General features: G+C 38.1%; 2 protein-coding genes across 2 annotated transcripts in view; both read right to left on the bottom strand.

Annotated features, from left to right (window-relative positions):
* The window catches only part of LOC145778628 (intermembrane lipid transfer protein VPS13A-like), a 51,886-nt gene extending 51,396 nt beyond the window's left edge, over positions 1–490 (bottom strand). The window contains exons 1-2 of the mRNA XM_082590157.1: positions 368–490; positions 164–207 (exon numbers count right to left, since the gene is read on the bottom strand). Coding sequence (XP_082446283.1) covers positions 164–207; positions 368–467 — 144 coding nt within the window. The 5' untranslated portion in view covers positions 468–490. The remainder of the gene's footprint in view (positions 1–163; positions 208–367) is intronic.
* Positions 491–6,358: 5,868 nt separating this feature from the next.
* Positions 6,359–12,695, bottom strand: LOC145778254 (uncharacterized). The gene is made up of 8 exons (XM_082589710.1): positions 12,481–12,695; positions 11,273–11,409; positions 10,724–10,813; positions 10,279–10,509; positions 9,760–9,876; positions 9,171–9,278; positions 8,665–8,800; positions 6,359–8,375 (listed from the first exon to the last, which is right to left on the bottom strand). Exons 1-8 carry the CDS (start codon positions 12,566–12,568, stop codon positions 7,852–7,854), a joined length of 1,431 nt encoding a protein of 476 aa, XP_082445836.1. The 5' UTR covers positions 12,569–12,695; the 3' UTR covers positions 6,359–7,851.
* Positions 12,696–15,880: the final 3,185 nt, after the last annotated feature.

Genomic DNA, 15,880 nt, shown 5'->3' with positions numbered 1-15,880 from the left:
CAATTGCTGCGCGGAAACAATCGGCCACCCCCACTAGTGGGGAACAAACCGACGATGGATTATGATGATGATTGGACACCAAAAAATATTCTACTATAAGCAGCAAATCTTTTATAATGTAATAATATGCAATAGCCTATGTTTTGATCTATATTTAAATTACCAATGCATCTCCTTTAATGTGAAGGTTCTCTAAAACAGCATCACCTGAAAAAAAAACACACATGGTTGAAAGACACAATCTCAAGCACTGGTTAGATAAATCTATTATTAAACTCACGTTGCCATTTTACTACCGACTGACACATATTTTTTAGATTTCTTTTTTAAAATTGACTACTGTGTTGAAAATAAAGAGCATGCGTACCTCCCCAAATGCCAAGTTTCAGTTGTGATGAGTCAAGATTTTCAATAAATTCACCCAGATACTTATTCATCAACTCAACAACGATTGATTCAAACACCATTATTGTAGAATAAAATGTTCCACCAGGAACAAAATCCACAAAAATAAATCAAAATGTCTGCACCATCAGCCTACAATAACTTTAGGCTATAGTTTCAAGCAAGCTAGATCGACAAATAATTATAATTTTTATGACTTCAGTGTGCTATAGGGGCCAATAAAAAGATAATAAACTTTGCTAAGGTTGCTTACCGGTAATAGAATATTATTTTACTTTAGAAGTGCCAAAACTACATTACATTTTATTAAAACTTGTAAAAGTATAAGTGACAAACTGACAGCATTGCATTGCAAAAAAATGCCACACAAAGCAACGATATTCTGACAACGGCCAACAACTATAGGTAGTGGCAACTGGCGCATGCAGGGGGTTCATTGAGCAATGGATTTAGTATTTGCTTAGTTTATAACAATATTGGAAGCTGTTGTACAAGTCTCCGCCCTGATCATAGATATCATGATGTCATAGATTGGAATCAAGCAAAAATACAGGGTGAAGTAGCTGTTTTGTTTCCTGACCACTTTCCCTTTGCTTGACTAGTTTTTAACCCCTACCAAAACCCTCATCTAACCCTGAAGGTAAGGGTTAGAAAATAGTGAAGTTAAGGGAAAGTCACAAAACCATAAACAGCTTTCGCTTGGTTGAATACTATTCAATATTCACACACTTCAACCTATTGTTTCAGATCAGTGTTTCAGATTCAGGTCAAATAGTGTTTCAGATTCAAAGACCGGCGCCGGTCAAATAGCCACTGCCAAAAAATAAATAAACTGCACTGCCTTTTTTCAGAAAAAATCATTCCACAAACATATTTGGACAACTGCATTCATCACAAACAGACAGCTTTTCCATTCCTGTATTGCATAACTACAGTATGCAGCAGGCGCGTTTCTAGGAGTTTTGTTTGGGGGGGGCCAGAAAATTTGAAAATGAATTAAAAAGTAAGAAAAAAAACAGATATGAACAACCAGTGACGTAGCCAGGAATTTGGAGGGTTTGACGGCCGGCGGGAGAAGCACGACGGCGTGTTCGCCAAAGGCGACACCCAGCGGCGGGGGGTCTGGGGGGCCCCCCAGAAAATTTTGAAAAATTACTTTGAATTTGGTGCATTCTGAGAGCATTTTCAACAAAAATATAGGTATAAATATTCCTGTGAAATGGTGCTGTCCGGTAGCATAGCAAAAGGATAAGATCATGTTTTCTTTGGCATTTTTTCGGTAATAAAGTTAATTCTCTATGCTTTCCTGTTGCTAATTCTTGGCTGAGATGTTTGAATGTTTGGTATTGGCAAAACTCGCTCTTTTAATGCAGTTTCGCTTAAAATTAGGCATTGTTTTAGAGACATGGAGACTGAAAGCATCATTCTCAATATCGTGACGTCGCACGCGTGCCAAAGGGGGGTTGTAAGTCCGCTGTGGGACTAATATCAGCTGTTTAGAAGCATATCAAACCATTCAATAATTTCTCACAAAATTTTGGGGGGCCCAGGCCCCTTGGGTCCCCCCATAGATCCGCGCCTGGTATGCAGCCTTAGTTTTCTCACATTACAATATCAATGCTACAGTTTTCTTTCAGCAATCAACCCAATTTTGCATTCCAACATTGATTGATCTTTATCCTCAAACTGGGAAAGCTACTTTGAGAGCTTAATCCTGGCAGTATACTTGCAGAGGCTTTAATTTTTTTTTTATATATGCACCGACTAACAGGCTTTTAAAGCTATTGGTCGATAAATATTGGTATACTGTCAGTGTCAGGTCTCACAACTCGGCATGATGCAAATAACAGCACAGAAATCTCAAGCAAACAAGTAACCTAGACCTCAAAACTAATATGAACATTAGAACATTAGTAAAATACGTAGCCTACTTCGCTGTATGTTTGCGAAAGACAAATTTATTGAGAAACTAAAGCCTACCACTAAACCAACCACTATTCATTCCTTCAGCTGTTTTAGTTTGATGTGATTTAAATAAACTTTTTACACTGTGTTACAAAATCATTTGACAGTGTTTTACTATTGATTTGGGCTAAAAGTACGCTCAGAATGAGCAATTTTAAGACATTTTTTTGAAAATTTCCCCTCCAGACCCTTCTAAGAGATGTTACATTACTGGGTTCACTGACATGTGCTAATAATACTTATTCTCCTCCACCTGAAATTCTATGCTGGCTACATCCGTACTGGCTACCACTAATTAGGCCTATTCACTAGGCTATTGTATCGTGTTTGTGGTTGTTTCAAATAGGCCTACTGTATGCGAAACTGCCAGGATTAAGCTCTACAAGAAGCTTTCCCAGTCCGAGGATAAATATTCAATTAATCTTATCAGTCATAGAAACGAGTATTGTACTTGTAGAGGCTTTGAATTACTGACGCAGGCCCGGTCACCGAGATTGGCAGAGTGAAGTTTCCGATTGTTGCGAAGTCTTGTTGCCGGGGAACTATTCCATCCATTAGATGCCGCTGAATGGAGAGCAGTCCTTGACGTGCGTAGCTCAAGCGCACACCCCGACAGTCGAACCAGCGCCGCTTGATCTTGAAGCTTCTTCGTTCCAGAAGTCACGCGCTAACCAACCGAGCTATCGTGGCGGATGGAGGTTGGGGACCTCAAATGGACAGTAGCCTAGGACCTTTCATTTTCTAAATCTGGCCCTGGTTGTTGAAAACTTGTCTTGAATCTGATTGGCAAACAAAGTTATTTATCTCTTTCAACAGATACGGTACCTTACTGTATGCGCTGATGCCGATCGTATTAAGTTTTTACTTACTACTTTTGCAAAATCGCAACCGCAGCAGTGTTGCCATTTAAGCTTCTTGTTATGTCAACAATAACTATCAAGATGCACACCTGGTATTTGTGCGACATCAAGTCAAGTCAATTTATTTTGTTTTAACAGCGCCATATATTAACAAATAATCAGAGTAAAATGTAATTGTCAAAACAATGCATTGTACAACTGTTGGTTAGATTATGGCGCAATCAGGATGGTAGCGAAAGACCATAAGCAGTCATCTAGTCAGCCACCACCCCATCACAGTAAATCTAACTACACATTCATACACACTAGTGTGCAGAGGCAGGCACACTACTTCATTGAATAAAAAGGGTTCGCCACTGAGATTGAAAAACAACTACTGTTGGTTTGAATCTGCATTCTCAGACTGAGTAAGCCGAGGATGAAGATTCAAACCAACGACCAAGAATTGACCAACCAACAATATAATTAGTGATTGTGTGCTATAGGCTAATAGGCTACAGCACTTGCGAAAGTTTTCCTGAAATAACGAAGAAAAAACGTGGATACCACCACCGAATTGCAACAATTTTTATGTGAAGCATACAAAAACAAATCAAAATTAAAACTGAATTTCTTCGTAAAGTTTGAGTGACAAGTTTTTACGTGAAATTGAAGTTTCATGTCATTTTTTTTTCTTTTTTCATGACCACAGAAGAATTTCAATATCTTATTTGTCGAAGGTTATTATTGTCTGCCCGCCCAGTTAGCTCAGTGGCGCTGGTTCGGCTCTCGGGGTGTGCGCTTGAGCAACGCACTTTCAAGACTGCTCTCCATTCAGCGGTAACCCGGAATACCCCGGAAACAACACTTCAACAATCGGAAAACTTCACTCTGCCAATCTCGGTAACCGGCCCTGCGTCAAAAAGCCTCTACAAGTAGGCTATGCGAAACTACCAGGAATAACTTATCAAAGATTTGTCAGTCCGAGGATAAAGATTCAAAACCAAACCAAGGTATGTAGGCTACAGTATGCCACTGTCACTGTGTAGACTTTCAGAAAAAACATCGAAAATTCATCTAAGGTGGCCCTACTTTTCCGTATGGAGCTTATATAGGTTACTGTAGGATACGAGGCAAATTTGACCTCATACCTAATTAACACTGAAAAAAAGATAAATTTAATTTATTAAGTCCGCCCCTATAGCTCAGTTGGTTAACGCGTGACTTCGTGAACGAAGAAACTTCAAGATCAAGTGGCGCTGGTCCAACTTTCGGGATTGTTAATTTGTCGTTTCGGGGCTATCAGCCTTTAGTTTTGGTGATTTCTATTCAATGTTCTGGCTTCTGTTCTACTTGCTTGACATCATGCTTGCTGTGTTATATCTTCGCCTCCACACCTGGATTTAGAATAAATCAGTAATAGCTACGTGGAGCACTGAAGACTGCTGTGTCCTGGTCACCCCTCGCCACCATCGTGCCCAGGGGTGTTGCCGTCATGACGACGGCTGTATATAAGCGGGCATCTCAATATGCAACGCACCACGTCCGCTCCATATAGCACATAACCGAGTACCCCTTCCCTGAATTCGCTACTGTTTTGATAGATAGGCTACAGCAGGTCATGTGTGAGATCCATACGAAGGCTATAACTGTATGCTTGAAAATGCTTTCGCTGTAATCAATTTTATGGCTGAGGACATAGGCCTACTGTACTTTCAACTAACTCGCATCTTTGATTGGAATCAGGTCGTTGGACGTCTTGAACTTCAGGCTTGCAGATTCTACTAACCGGTCCAAGTGCCGTTTTGTCCATACTTCAGCTTTAACCTAATTTCTGCAAAGGATTCAATTTTGCAGACAAAAATCTCAAAATTTAGTCTGTCCTTTTGCTCTTGAGTTAACCACCAGGAATGAGTCTCATTAGATGGTTAATTCCAAAACGAGTGTAGCCTAATAATTAGTCTATTGTAATTAATGTATTTTACTACAAAACCTGTAAGGTCGATGAATAAACTGACATCATGGGGAAAACTTAATTCCCAAATGAACTAGTCAGAATACCAGTGTTGTACGTTGACGCTGTCAATTTGACGGCGTCAACTTTTTGTTGACGCTGAGGCTAGCGCCGTCAGTTCATTTTTTAGTTGACGGAAGTGATAACGCCGTCAACTATTTTGCCGATTTTAAGCGTCAAGCGCTATGTGTCATTTTTGTTTTCAAGAAAAATCTCGTTTCACAATGAGAGTTTCAAAATGTATTCTGGCCAGCACGACTCATCCGAATTACCCGCTTTCGCGTTGGTTAGAATGGCTTCCTGGAATACAAGCGGAAGAAATTCGCCAAATGGTGATCACTCATATCGTGAGCAGTAGGCTAGGCTATCGAGAACGAGGGAACAGAGAGAGAAAGCAAAAAATCAATGAATGTCATCGCGGAGGTTGAAGCAACATTATTTCAAAAGCTTTATGCCCGTGAAAAGAGCGATTTTGGTGCAGTGGACCTCGTTAAAATAAGATTTATGTATGCTAAGCCTTCACAGTACGCTTGTAACAGTGATACGCTACCTTTCCGAGTATAAACGTTTTCAAGACTTGTTTTAGAAATACAACACACCAATACCATTCAGCTCTGCTTTGGAACGCATGTTTTCCCAAACGCAGCAGATTGTCAGACAATCGTTTTAAAATGCTTGTGTTTCTACAAAGAAATAACTAATAAGCTAAAGCAGCTTATTACAATACAGTCTCAAAACATAAAACCTGTTCTTTATTTATAGCTATTGTTAGCCTACACTTGGTTGAGATACTTCTGTTTTGTGAGACCCTGGCTAAAATAGCGCTGACGCCGTCAATTTCTTTAAGAGCTGACGCAGTACTTTACGCCGTAAAGTTTTTAGGCAATTTGCGCTGACGCTGTCAATTTATTTCATTGACGAGTACAACACTGCAGAATACCTACATTGAATTTGTCAACATCGCAATAGCTCAGCAGCTTACTGGATGACTGGTCTTTTACTGCTTCATGTCTGTTGTGGAATCTTGATTGGGTGATGTTTTATTCGTAGCCTATTGTTTATAATTGTACCGTACTGTTCTCGCAACAGATGAAATAGAAAGTTTTCTCTCTCTCAGTGGGTGAAAACTTTACACTTGACAACACAACCTTTTTATTTTAATATTGGTTCACCCAATTAGAGAAAAGTGGAAAAGTGAAAGCTGAAGTTTTTCGAACTAATCCACAAATTCATCAAAAAATTCCAAATTCCTTTGTTTGGCCAAGCACTGTGGCAATGAATTTATTTCGCATTGATGAAGAAATGATAATCTGAGAATACGTTAAGACATATGGAAATGTATGACACCAAGCATACGTACGTTCCGAAGTTTAGAGGGAAATTTGGGGATTCAAAGATCAACAAAATAACGAAATTGACAGAATTTGTACAATAAATTATTATTTAAGGCACCTGATTCAAAATATTCCAAAATGCAACAGGTTCATCAACAAAAACCTTTTAACACTATATGTTGTAAACACAACAGCACCATTGACGATGAGAACGAATGGCATTAACAACCGCCACTAAAGTTCATGTGGAAATACTCAAAATTGTTAGAGCAGAACAAGCATATAGCGAAGAAAAATTTCGATATAAGATTATTTGCAACTTATCCCGGAATAAACATAGGCTAAAGTGGAGTCTTGTTCCCCGACAGCAAAATCCATCATTTTTACAGTCTGGGTTGACCATTACGCTGCGTATCTAACGTTAATCGATGCATAATTGCAAAGCACTTATTGTGCTTTTTAACACATAATCCTGCAACAAACACTGATGGCATCGGCATTACTGCAATACAGTGGAAACGACGTTGAAAAATCACTATTTTATACAAGATATTGCAACAAAATTGACTTGACATTGGTTTTAGCGCATTGAACATTAACAGCTGATTTGGCAAGTAACGATCAAAAACAATAATTGCACAAACATGAAGTGAGCATTTAATGCAAAACTACTGCTTCCACACTCCTAAACGTATAGAACATACTTTAGTCTGAAAATATTGAACTTTTGCTTTGCACGGTGCGATTTTCAAAGTAAACACGATACTATGTTTGTTAAACCAGTTTGCTTTAGTCACGATCAAACAAATAAAAGAACGGGTATAGGTTAATGCGTTGAAGGATAACTTGCGCAAACTTTCGTTGACGGAACACACTCAAAGCAAAGTAACAATCACTGATCAACACTAACATTTTTTTGAGCTTTGCAGATGACAGAAACAAACGCCCCTTTTTTAATGATTTAAATTATTTCAACACATGGAGTCGGCTGAAGAAAAAATGAAAGATTAAAGTATACAAGGTATTGCACAACTAAAATAATAGGGATGCATGAAATGGACGGACAATAAAGAAAATCTCATTAATTTAAAAAAATAATACAAACACCAGCAATCCAGCACAAGTGGCCGCGAATTCCATAAGCACTGATATCAAGAAGAAAATGAATATGATTCTATTGCTCCTTTTTTTATGGAGACAACCTAACAAAGGAATTTAAATTACAAAGCTAACGGTTAACTTGGGAAGAAGAAGTACGTGATTGTGCAAGCAATCTTAAAGGGAATGTCGCTTATCAGATACCAAAGTTGGCAGATCCTGTTTGAGATCGAGGCTGTGGCTGAGGTGGTTTGGCAATTTGAAAGTTTTTAAACATATCTTTTTTACCGGAAGAACCAGATCCAATGCCTGGAACTAGACCAGCAAAAGGATCGTACGATTTCTTTTCTTCCTCTGCTGATCCATTACTGAGTTTGGGTTGAAGGTTGACTGGTGCGAGCAGGCCATCAGAAGCTTGACCAGTGTTGCCAAACGGATCACCAAAAGGATTTTGAGAAGCACCAGTTTGAGCCGAAACAGCAGCTGGTGGCACCATTGCCCCGGGACGAGAACGAGGAGCAGGACTTGGAGCAAAGCCCCCCATAGGCACTTGTGACTGAGGGGGAGCGTTAAATGGGGCACCAAATGGGCTCATAGCACCAGGAGGTCTATACATTGGCTGCTGTACTCCCATGTAAGCTGGTTGTTGTGCAAATTGTTGCTGGCCTGGATAATAGCCGGCGGCTTGTTGTTGCTGGTACATTCCACTTGGAGGAACACCTACACAAGAGCATTCCTTTTAATTGTGAAGAGATGTTGAATTTGCTCACGAAAACTACGTTGCCTTTATGCAAAACAACATTGTTTTGAAGGTAGCATTGAAATATTTAGAAGCAATTAATTTGAATTGAACTGTTGCGCAACAAACAATGCTTTCAATTGTGAACAACTGAAACAGGAAAGCCATAGCAGGAAATAGCCAATAATACTAAAATTGGCCAAAGTGAAATTAAAACAGCCTGTCGTCGAGATTAAGTTTGAAATTGTGCAGCTGATATGAACACATTACCTTGTCCAAAACCAGCCAGAATCTGATCCTTTGTGAGCTTTGCCCCTCCATTGGCGGCAGGTTGGAGAGCGTCCATGCTCAAGGCAGCAAGGTCGTCGCTATAATCAGACGTTTGATTGCTTGCAGATTGCTGTATCTGTGACAACAGACAACTTGTTTGACATGTGCAAGACTATTTTATGATTTTAATTTCATGTTTTGTCCAAATAACTTAAAATCGAAAGTTCTTTCTTCAGTGCCTAATTCCACATTATTTCATATGTAACGATAAAATTTAAGATGCTCCATTCACTGTGAAAGAAAGACCAAGCACATTTAATGAAAGATTCATTGGCTACGCACAATTACTCATGAAACAAACGTACGGCAAGGACTTTTACAAGATGAATAAAGGGACAATATGTGGTTTGGTTCAGGCTATCAAATCAGGACGTTGACGGATATACGTAAATTACTTAACTTCATAAAACACAACATTTGTTTGAATAATAACTTTGTTCTCTTACTGCCACGTTGAACATATCTGGCTGTTGCTGCTGCTGCACGTTAGGCTGATTTTGCGATGTTTGTGGGTTTTCAGGAAACTGGCTTTTAAAAGCATCGAGGTCCGACATCTAAAAATAAAGTTGTAAATCTAGGGCGAGTTGATAAAGTGTGCATCAGAAATAAAAACAAACACCTTATCGAAAAATACAACAGTCTGTTGTAAGTGAAAATAACTGTTGAATACTTACCATAGAAATAAAAAAAAAAAAAACTTTCCGAATAGTTAATTCTGACAGTATCTGTGAACCTTTAGAATGCCTGTTACAAGCTCGGTCATTGAGGTTGATAGTTTAACATTTGCGCCTGGAGAAAAGCTTTGTTGCCCCAAAATTTAAAACTATTCCTCACGCTGTATGTAGCCTACCTCAGAATGTAGAATTAATGGCATTTTTAGCGCAGTTTCCGAGTTAAATTATCATACCATAGCAATTAAACTGGTTATTTATTTCCACGTTTAAAGGAAGTGTCATTCACTGATTGACTTATGCCAGCCGACTGATTGCAACAAAGCCTGGTCGGGCGCATATCTGTTATTGAATGCTGCTTGACCTGATGAAAGCTTTCAAGTTCTTTTTGAAGCGTTAAGAGATTTCCTTCTTGTGGCGATGAAGCTTGGATCGACTGGTCACCTGATTGTTGGCTTGTCGAAGAATCTCCTTGAGTGCCCTTAGACGATTGAAAAACATTAAGTCACAAACGCCGCATTTCTTTACAGGAAACACTGTGGTTTGATTTGGTATCGTTTGTAGCGTTTACAACACCACTCTTGTCAAATTGAAGAACTTTTAAGTTTAGCATTCGTATCAAGAAGTGAAAAAGTAAGATTTGTACATAGCAACCCCAACAAAACAAAGTTTTGATTTACTATTGTCATGGAGATGAGTGTGGGAATAGTTGCACAGGCAGAGTTTGCTTAAATCAATACATTCTACACGGCACTGTCGTTAGAAAATAGTAAATACTGCTGTGCTACCTGCTTTGGCCCAAGCAACACGGACAATTCTGCATACTAAGCAAGAGATCCGATTTTATTGAGGAAAACACAACCAAGAGTGTGTAACTGCATACCTCAACCTGTTGTTTGGCGTCATCCACTTGTTTCTTCTTCAAATCGTACACAGCTTGAAACAAGTCGCGCAGAGACAGAACGACTTGTTCAGAAGCCTTGGCAGTTTTGATTGCAAAAAATTTATGTTTTTCTTCTTCACCCAAATCACAAATATAACCAAAGGCACGCCGGTCAGTTAAGTCTCGAGCAATGAAAGATATTTTTTCCACTGGATGCTCATGCAGTATTTGCTGAAAATATTAGACCATCTGTTTAATTTATATTCATTTGATACATTCATTTATCTAGGCTATTATTGTTTTAGTAAATGTCTTGTTTGAGCAAATTTGTATAGTGGATGAAGTTAAAGAAAAGTGATGCTGAATGCTTTATAAACAAAGAAGCATATACACAACTCTAGTTGTGCACTTGTGCTTGCTGAATATCTGTACCACAAATACTCACCCCCGTCATTAAATTTATTAGTTTCAGGCCATTGAGGGAAATGTTAATGATGATTTTCGGCTTATGCTGCCCAGATGCTGTGACTGCTGCCTGAAAAGAAATAAAGTATATACAAACATAGTCAATTGGTTTTGTAATTCCATGGTGATAAAAGAATCAGCTTCCGATTCCGATGGACAAACAAATTTATGAAGCAGTACAGATGCCGAAATGAGAAAAGTGAAAACAATCATACACAATGTCATACATTTTATTTAAGACTGAAAAAAAGTCTCTATTGGTTGTTGTATAAATGTATACAAATGCTACAATAAAAATTAAATGAATAAAAGACAAACAGATGTATATGTCTTCTTATTAAGATGACATAGAAAAATCAATCACACATTTACAGATAGCGTAGTTCAAGATACATTACACAAACTGCCAAGCTGATGCTACAATGTTGTAACTTGTCATATAAACCAATCATAAGTTCAAGTTTGTAAGGTGTAAACGTGCTCCAAATTAATCTCAATCCACTAAGTTATCAAATCATTTCAATTATACCTTCAGCTTTAACATAGAGTCTTGGCACATTTTGTCTCCTCTTGACATAGGAACATCATCAACACCAATTAGTTTAGCTTTAAAGCTAGTGCCATCGCCTCGAAATCTTGCAGCTGGGTCTTCAACTACATTTGCTTCTACAAAAGAAATCCCAAAAGTTATGAGTATTACAAAGTTATCAATTATATATTATAATAACCAATAACCATGCATACAAGTTAAAAATGTCTGTAGAAAATTTAGATTCACAAATTTTTGAAATTGGCAAAATGTAGTGCTATTATAGCAACAGGTCCCCAACCCAAGTGTGGACCATAGATTATTTCAACTTCAATAATTAATTATGAAAACCTGTTATAATTATTTTATGATTTGTTTCAGACTAAGACATTATTATACCTACAAAAAAAAAATCATAAAACAAGTACCGGTATTAGAATTGACAGACTTAGAAAACTGAAATACTGTCAGATATATAATAATAGAGTCTGCATAAACTATCCTTGGATTCACACCATCAAGACACAAATAAAAAAAAAATTAGCTAGGTATGATATATATTGAATGATAGGAGCTGATGTACAAGTCTCCACCCTGGTTATAAATGCCAGCTATGACATTCCTATACCGGTACATCAAAGATCGGAATCAACCAAGACATATAGGGTGAAATGTGTGAATAGTAAAGCAGCTTTGCCCTATATTTTTGGTTGATTTCAATGTGTGACGTCATGTTATTTTTGACTAGGGCAGAGACTTGTATATGTATACCATCTCCGAATGATCAAACTAAACATATTTTTTAATTAAAAACCAATCTCCCACTAAAACTGGCAGTTATTGAAAGTAAGAACTAGCCTACATGTCCATCCCAATAGCTCAGTTGGGTAAGCCACTTTTAAGAGTTCGACTTTGCACACAAAAAAGCACTGTAAGATCAAGCAACACTGGTTTGGCTTACGGACTGTGTGCTTGAGCAATGCATTGTAAGGACAGCTTTTCATTCAGAAGCACCTAGTGGATGAAATAATAACACTTTGGGAACCGAAAACTCCACTCTGCCAATCTCCATAATGTGGGTCCGTTCAGGTGTTTAAAGCCTCTGCAAGCATGCAAAACTACCAGGAATAAACTTTCAGAGGTTTTCTCAATCCGAGGATAAAGATTGCCAACCAACGATATAGCCAAATACGACACAAGAAACCTACCAGCTGGTTTGTCATTTAATGTGGTTTCATTTGTTAGTGATTGTGGGGGAGCAACAGCTTCAACTGGTTGTGCAGTATTTTCTGCCATGATTATTTTGTAATGAGTATATAAATGAACAATAAACTTTTACAACTGAAACTGTGATGGAGAGCCTATTAGAGCTACAAAATTATAAATGCAGGCACAGCAACATTTAAGCTAAATCTAAGATAAAGTAGGCTATCCTGTTTGCAGAAATTAAAAAAAAAATGATTAGAATAAGTTAGGCTAGCATAGATAACTCATCAAAGTGTAAATTGTTACAACTTGTATAATATCTCATCTCATGCATATTGGCTAAAACTTTTTTCCAAACTTGCATATTGTTGGATGTATAGCCTAATAGGCCTAGCCTAAATACATCACCAACTACAACAAATAGGTTGAAAATTTAAGTCGCTTCATAAGCCTGATATACTCATCACATTGTCTTCTGTAACTTTTTATGTGAAAATAGCTGGCTTTGTGCTAGGAACCTGTCGAAGAAGTTAAACATTAATCTATGACAGCATACTTCATACAATGCAAACATTAAGTACAGTCCTGGTACATTATTTAATCAATGCATGATAGCAAGGCATGTACGGTAAGCTACAGCGACAAAAATCACTTTAGCAAGTTCCTACGTTTTTCCTCAATAGACTACATAGCCAACCAGCAAATACTTACAAAATTCAACTCACCACAGGCCTAGTATTTCGCGTTTCACCTTGCTTATTTTCCAGAAAGAGTAAGCAACAGCAAACAGACATACGGTAGCCTGTCTTCTGCATTGCCACGTACGCAAAAAACTTAACCTGCTGGCAATTTCTGCCTAATTGATAAGAACCTGGATAGTTTTGTCCTATATATCAGTAGGCTACACTTGGACAGTGCACTGCATTGGTAGCTTACACGCCGAAAGCAGGCACACTTCCGCCCTGTTAGCTCAGTGGTTACGCGCCCGCCTCAAGATCACGCGGCGCAAGTTCGACTCTCAGGGTGTGCGCTTGAGCAACGCATTTTCAAGACTGCTCTCCATCCAGCGGCACCTAGTGAATGGAATAATTTCCCGGCAACAACACTTCAACAATAGGAAAACTTCACTCTGCCAATCTCGGTAACCGGCCCTGTGTCAAGAGCCTCTAAGTATGAGAAACTACCAGGAATAACCAATCAAGGCCTTGTCAGTCCGAGGATAAAGATTCAAAACCAAACAAACCAACTTTACTAAAGGTGAACACTATAATATAAATTAATTTGCAAATTAAGAATATAATTTGCAACATAAGAATTTCTAACTGGAAAAATGCAACAAAAGAATTTCAAATTGGACTTTGTCTCACTTTTATGCATGTACTCTAAAAGGTCGTCGTTTATATTATAGTGTTCACATTTTTCTTAAATTTTTGATGTTTTTGTATCTGCTTTACGCGGATCCCCAATTGACTTTACGTTGATACGGGTTTAAAGTAATCACCCCCTTTTTTTAAAAAAATTACTAAAGGTACCGTAAAAAAATCCCTACTTTGAAATTCGACCAATCCGAGTCGCGCTGATCAGTAGGGAAGGCACTTTAACATGCAGATATCCAATCCATGGACCTCTGTCCAATCCAACCACGAACCAATGAGATGTTACGTTATCTGTCCAGTTGTGACCATTCCAGCATTCAGCCAGAGAATTCATTATTAGAGAGAGAGAGAGAGAGAGTGAAAACTTTTATTTTGTTTGTTGCAACAATAGCACGGTACAATTATACACAACATGAATAGAATAGCACCATAACCATCTAGGTACCACAACAGACAGGAAGCAGCGGAAGACTATATCAGTCATCGAGTCAGCTGCTTCCCTGTTCTTAATGTGACAAATGTCAAGCATCGGTAAATTACGTTTTAGTTATTTTTCCAGTTTCCCTTTAGTTAGTTTGCCGTTCACTACGTGTTTGCGCCAACAATTAAAAATAAAATTGAAAAGAAATTGAAAAAAATTACAAGTTTCCTGAACTTTTTACTTTGAGTCTTCATAGGCAAGTTAAAAAATGAATTGTGGCAAAAAAAGGATTATTACTTTGAACTTTGTTTGGTAATCACAGAAGAAAAAAGAGCTATAGCAGAGGTGGAACCAAACCCACGTCAATGTAATGACTACCACCGCCCTAACCCAATGCGCCAAGTCAACCCATGGCCAAGCATTGATTTATTTTAGCTAGAATTTGCGTTTTTCTTTTATTCTTCCTAAACGCAACCTTGATGACGTCATGAACAGCGTAGCTTCTGATTGGTTCGTGGTTTATTAGAAATCTGCTTGTTAAAGTGCCTACCGATCAGGATTGCCAGGTTGGCATATTTTATGCCAAATTCCACAAATTTGGCCTTATTTAAAGTGGTTTGGCATCGAAAAATGCTGTTTGGCATAATTTTGGCCTTTTTATTGTTGTTGGCATCAGGGATGCCAGGTTGGCATTTTTAACGCCAAATTTCACAAATTTGGCATTTTTTATGTTGTTTGGCATGAAAAAATCCTCTTTGGCATTTTTTTAAATTCTTTTTTTTGAATAATACTCTCAAGAATGAAAATAGCTAGGTTGTGCAATTGCAGCAAGTGTAGGCGGTTTCAGTTTTATCCATTTTCACGGTCCATTTTTTTACCAAATCCATTACTTACCGTACTAATGAAGAAACCTTCGATTTTGCAGCGTTTTGCCTATTTGGCATTTTTTTAGGTCATTTGGCATTTTTTGACCAGTTGTTTGGCATTTTTTCCATAAGTGGACCTGGCATGCCTGCTACCGATCAGTAGGGTAGGCACTTTAACAGGAAAATATCCAATTCAACCACAAACCAATTAGATGTTACATTGTCCGTCCATTACTTTGAACTTTGTTTGGTAATTACAGAAGAAAAAAAACAATAGCAGTAGTGGAAATCAAACTAACATTAATGAAATGACTACCATCGCCCTAACCTAACTCTTTGCGCCAATTCAACCCATGGCAAACGGATGACTTAATTTAGCTAGGATTTGCGTTTTTCTTTTGTTCTTCCGAAGTTTCAACATAGGGAATTTTTTTATGGTATCTTTTGGAAAGTGGCTAGCAGCTGGTCACGTTGCTAACAAGGATGCCAGACCTTGGTTTTTCCACCTAGATCTGGGTTTTTTTGACCACATCTGGGTTTTAAGTTTTTTTATTTCAAATTTAGGTAAATCTAGGTTTTTTTGGTTTTTAACTTTGTACAGAGCTTGCACGGTATTAAGGCACTGGGATCTTCGATAAATGGTCCACACTGCAACACAAAAATGATAAGGTAGCCTACTGGTAATGTTTTTTTGCATCAGCTACTGCAGTCAGTGAGGTAGCCTACAGGATGCTAAAGA

This window comes from Aplidium turbinatum, chromosome 10, assembly GCF_918807975.1.
Source record: "Aplidium turbinatum chromosome 10, kaAplTurb1.1, whole genome shotgun sequence".
NCBI classification, from domain to species: Eukaryota; Metazoa; Chordata; class Ascidiacea; order Aplousobranchia; family Polyclinidae; genus Aplidium; species Aplidium turbinatum.
Note: the sequence above shows the minus strand (reverse complement) of the source record. Positions and strands in the feature narration are given on the sequence as shown.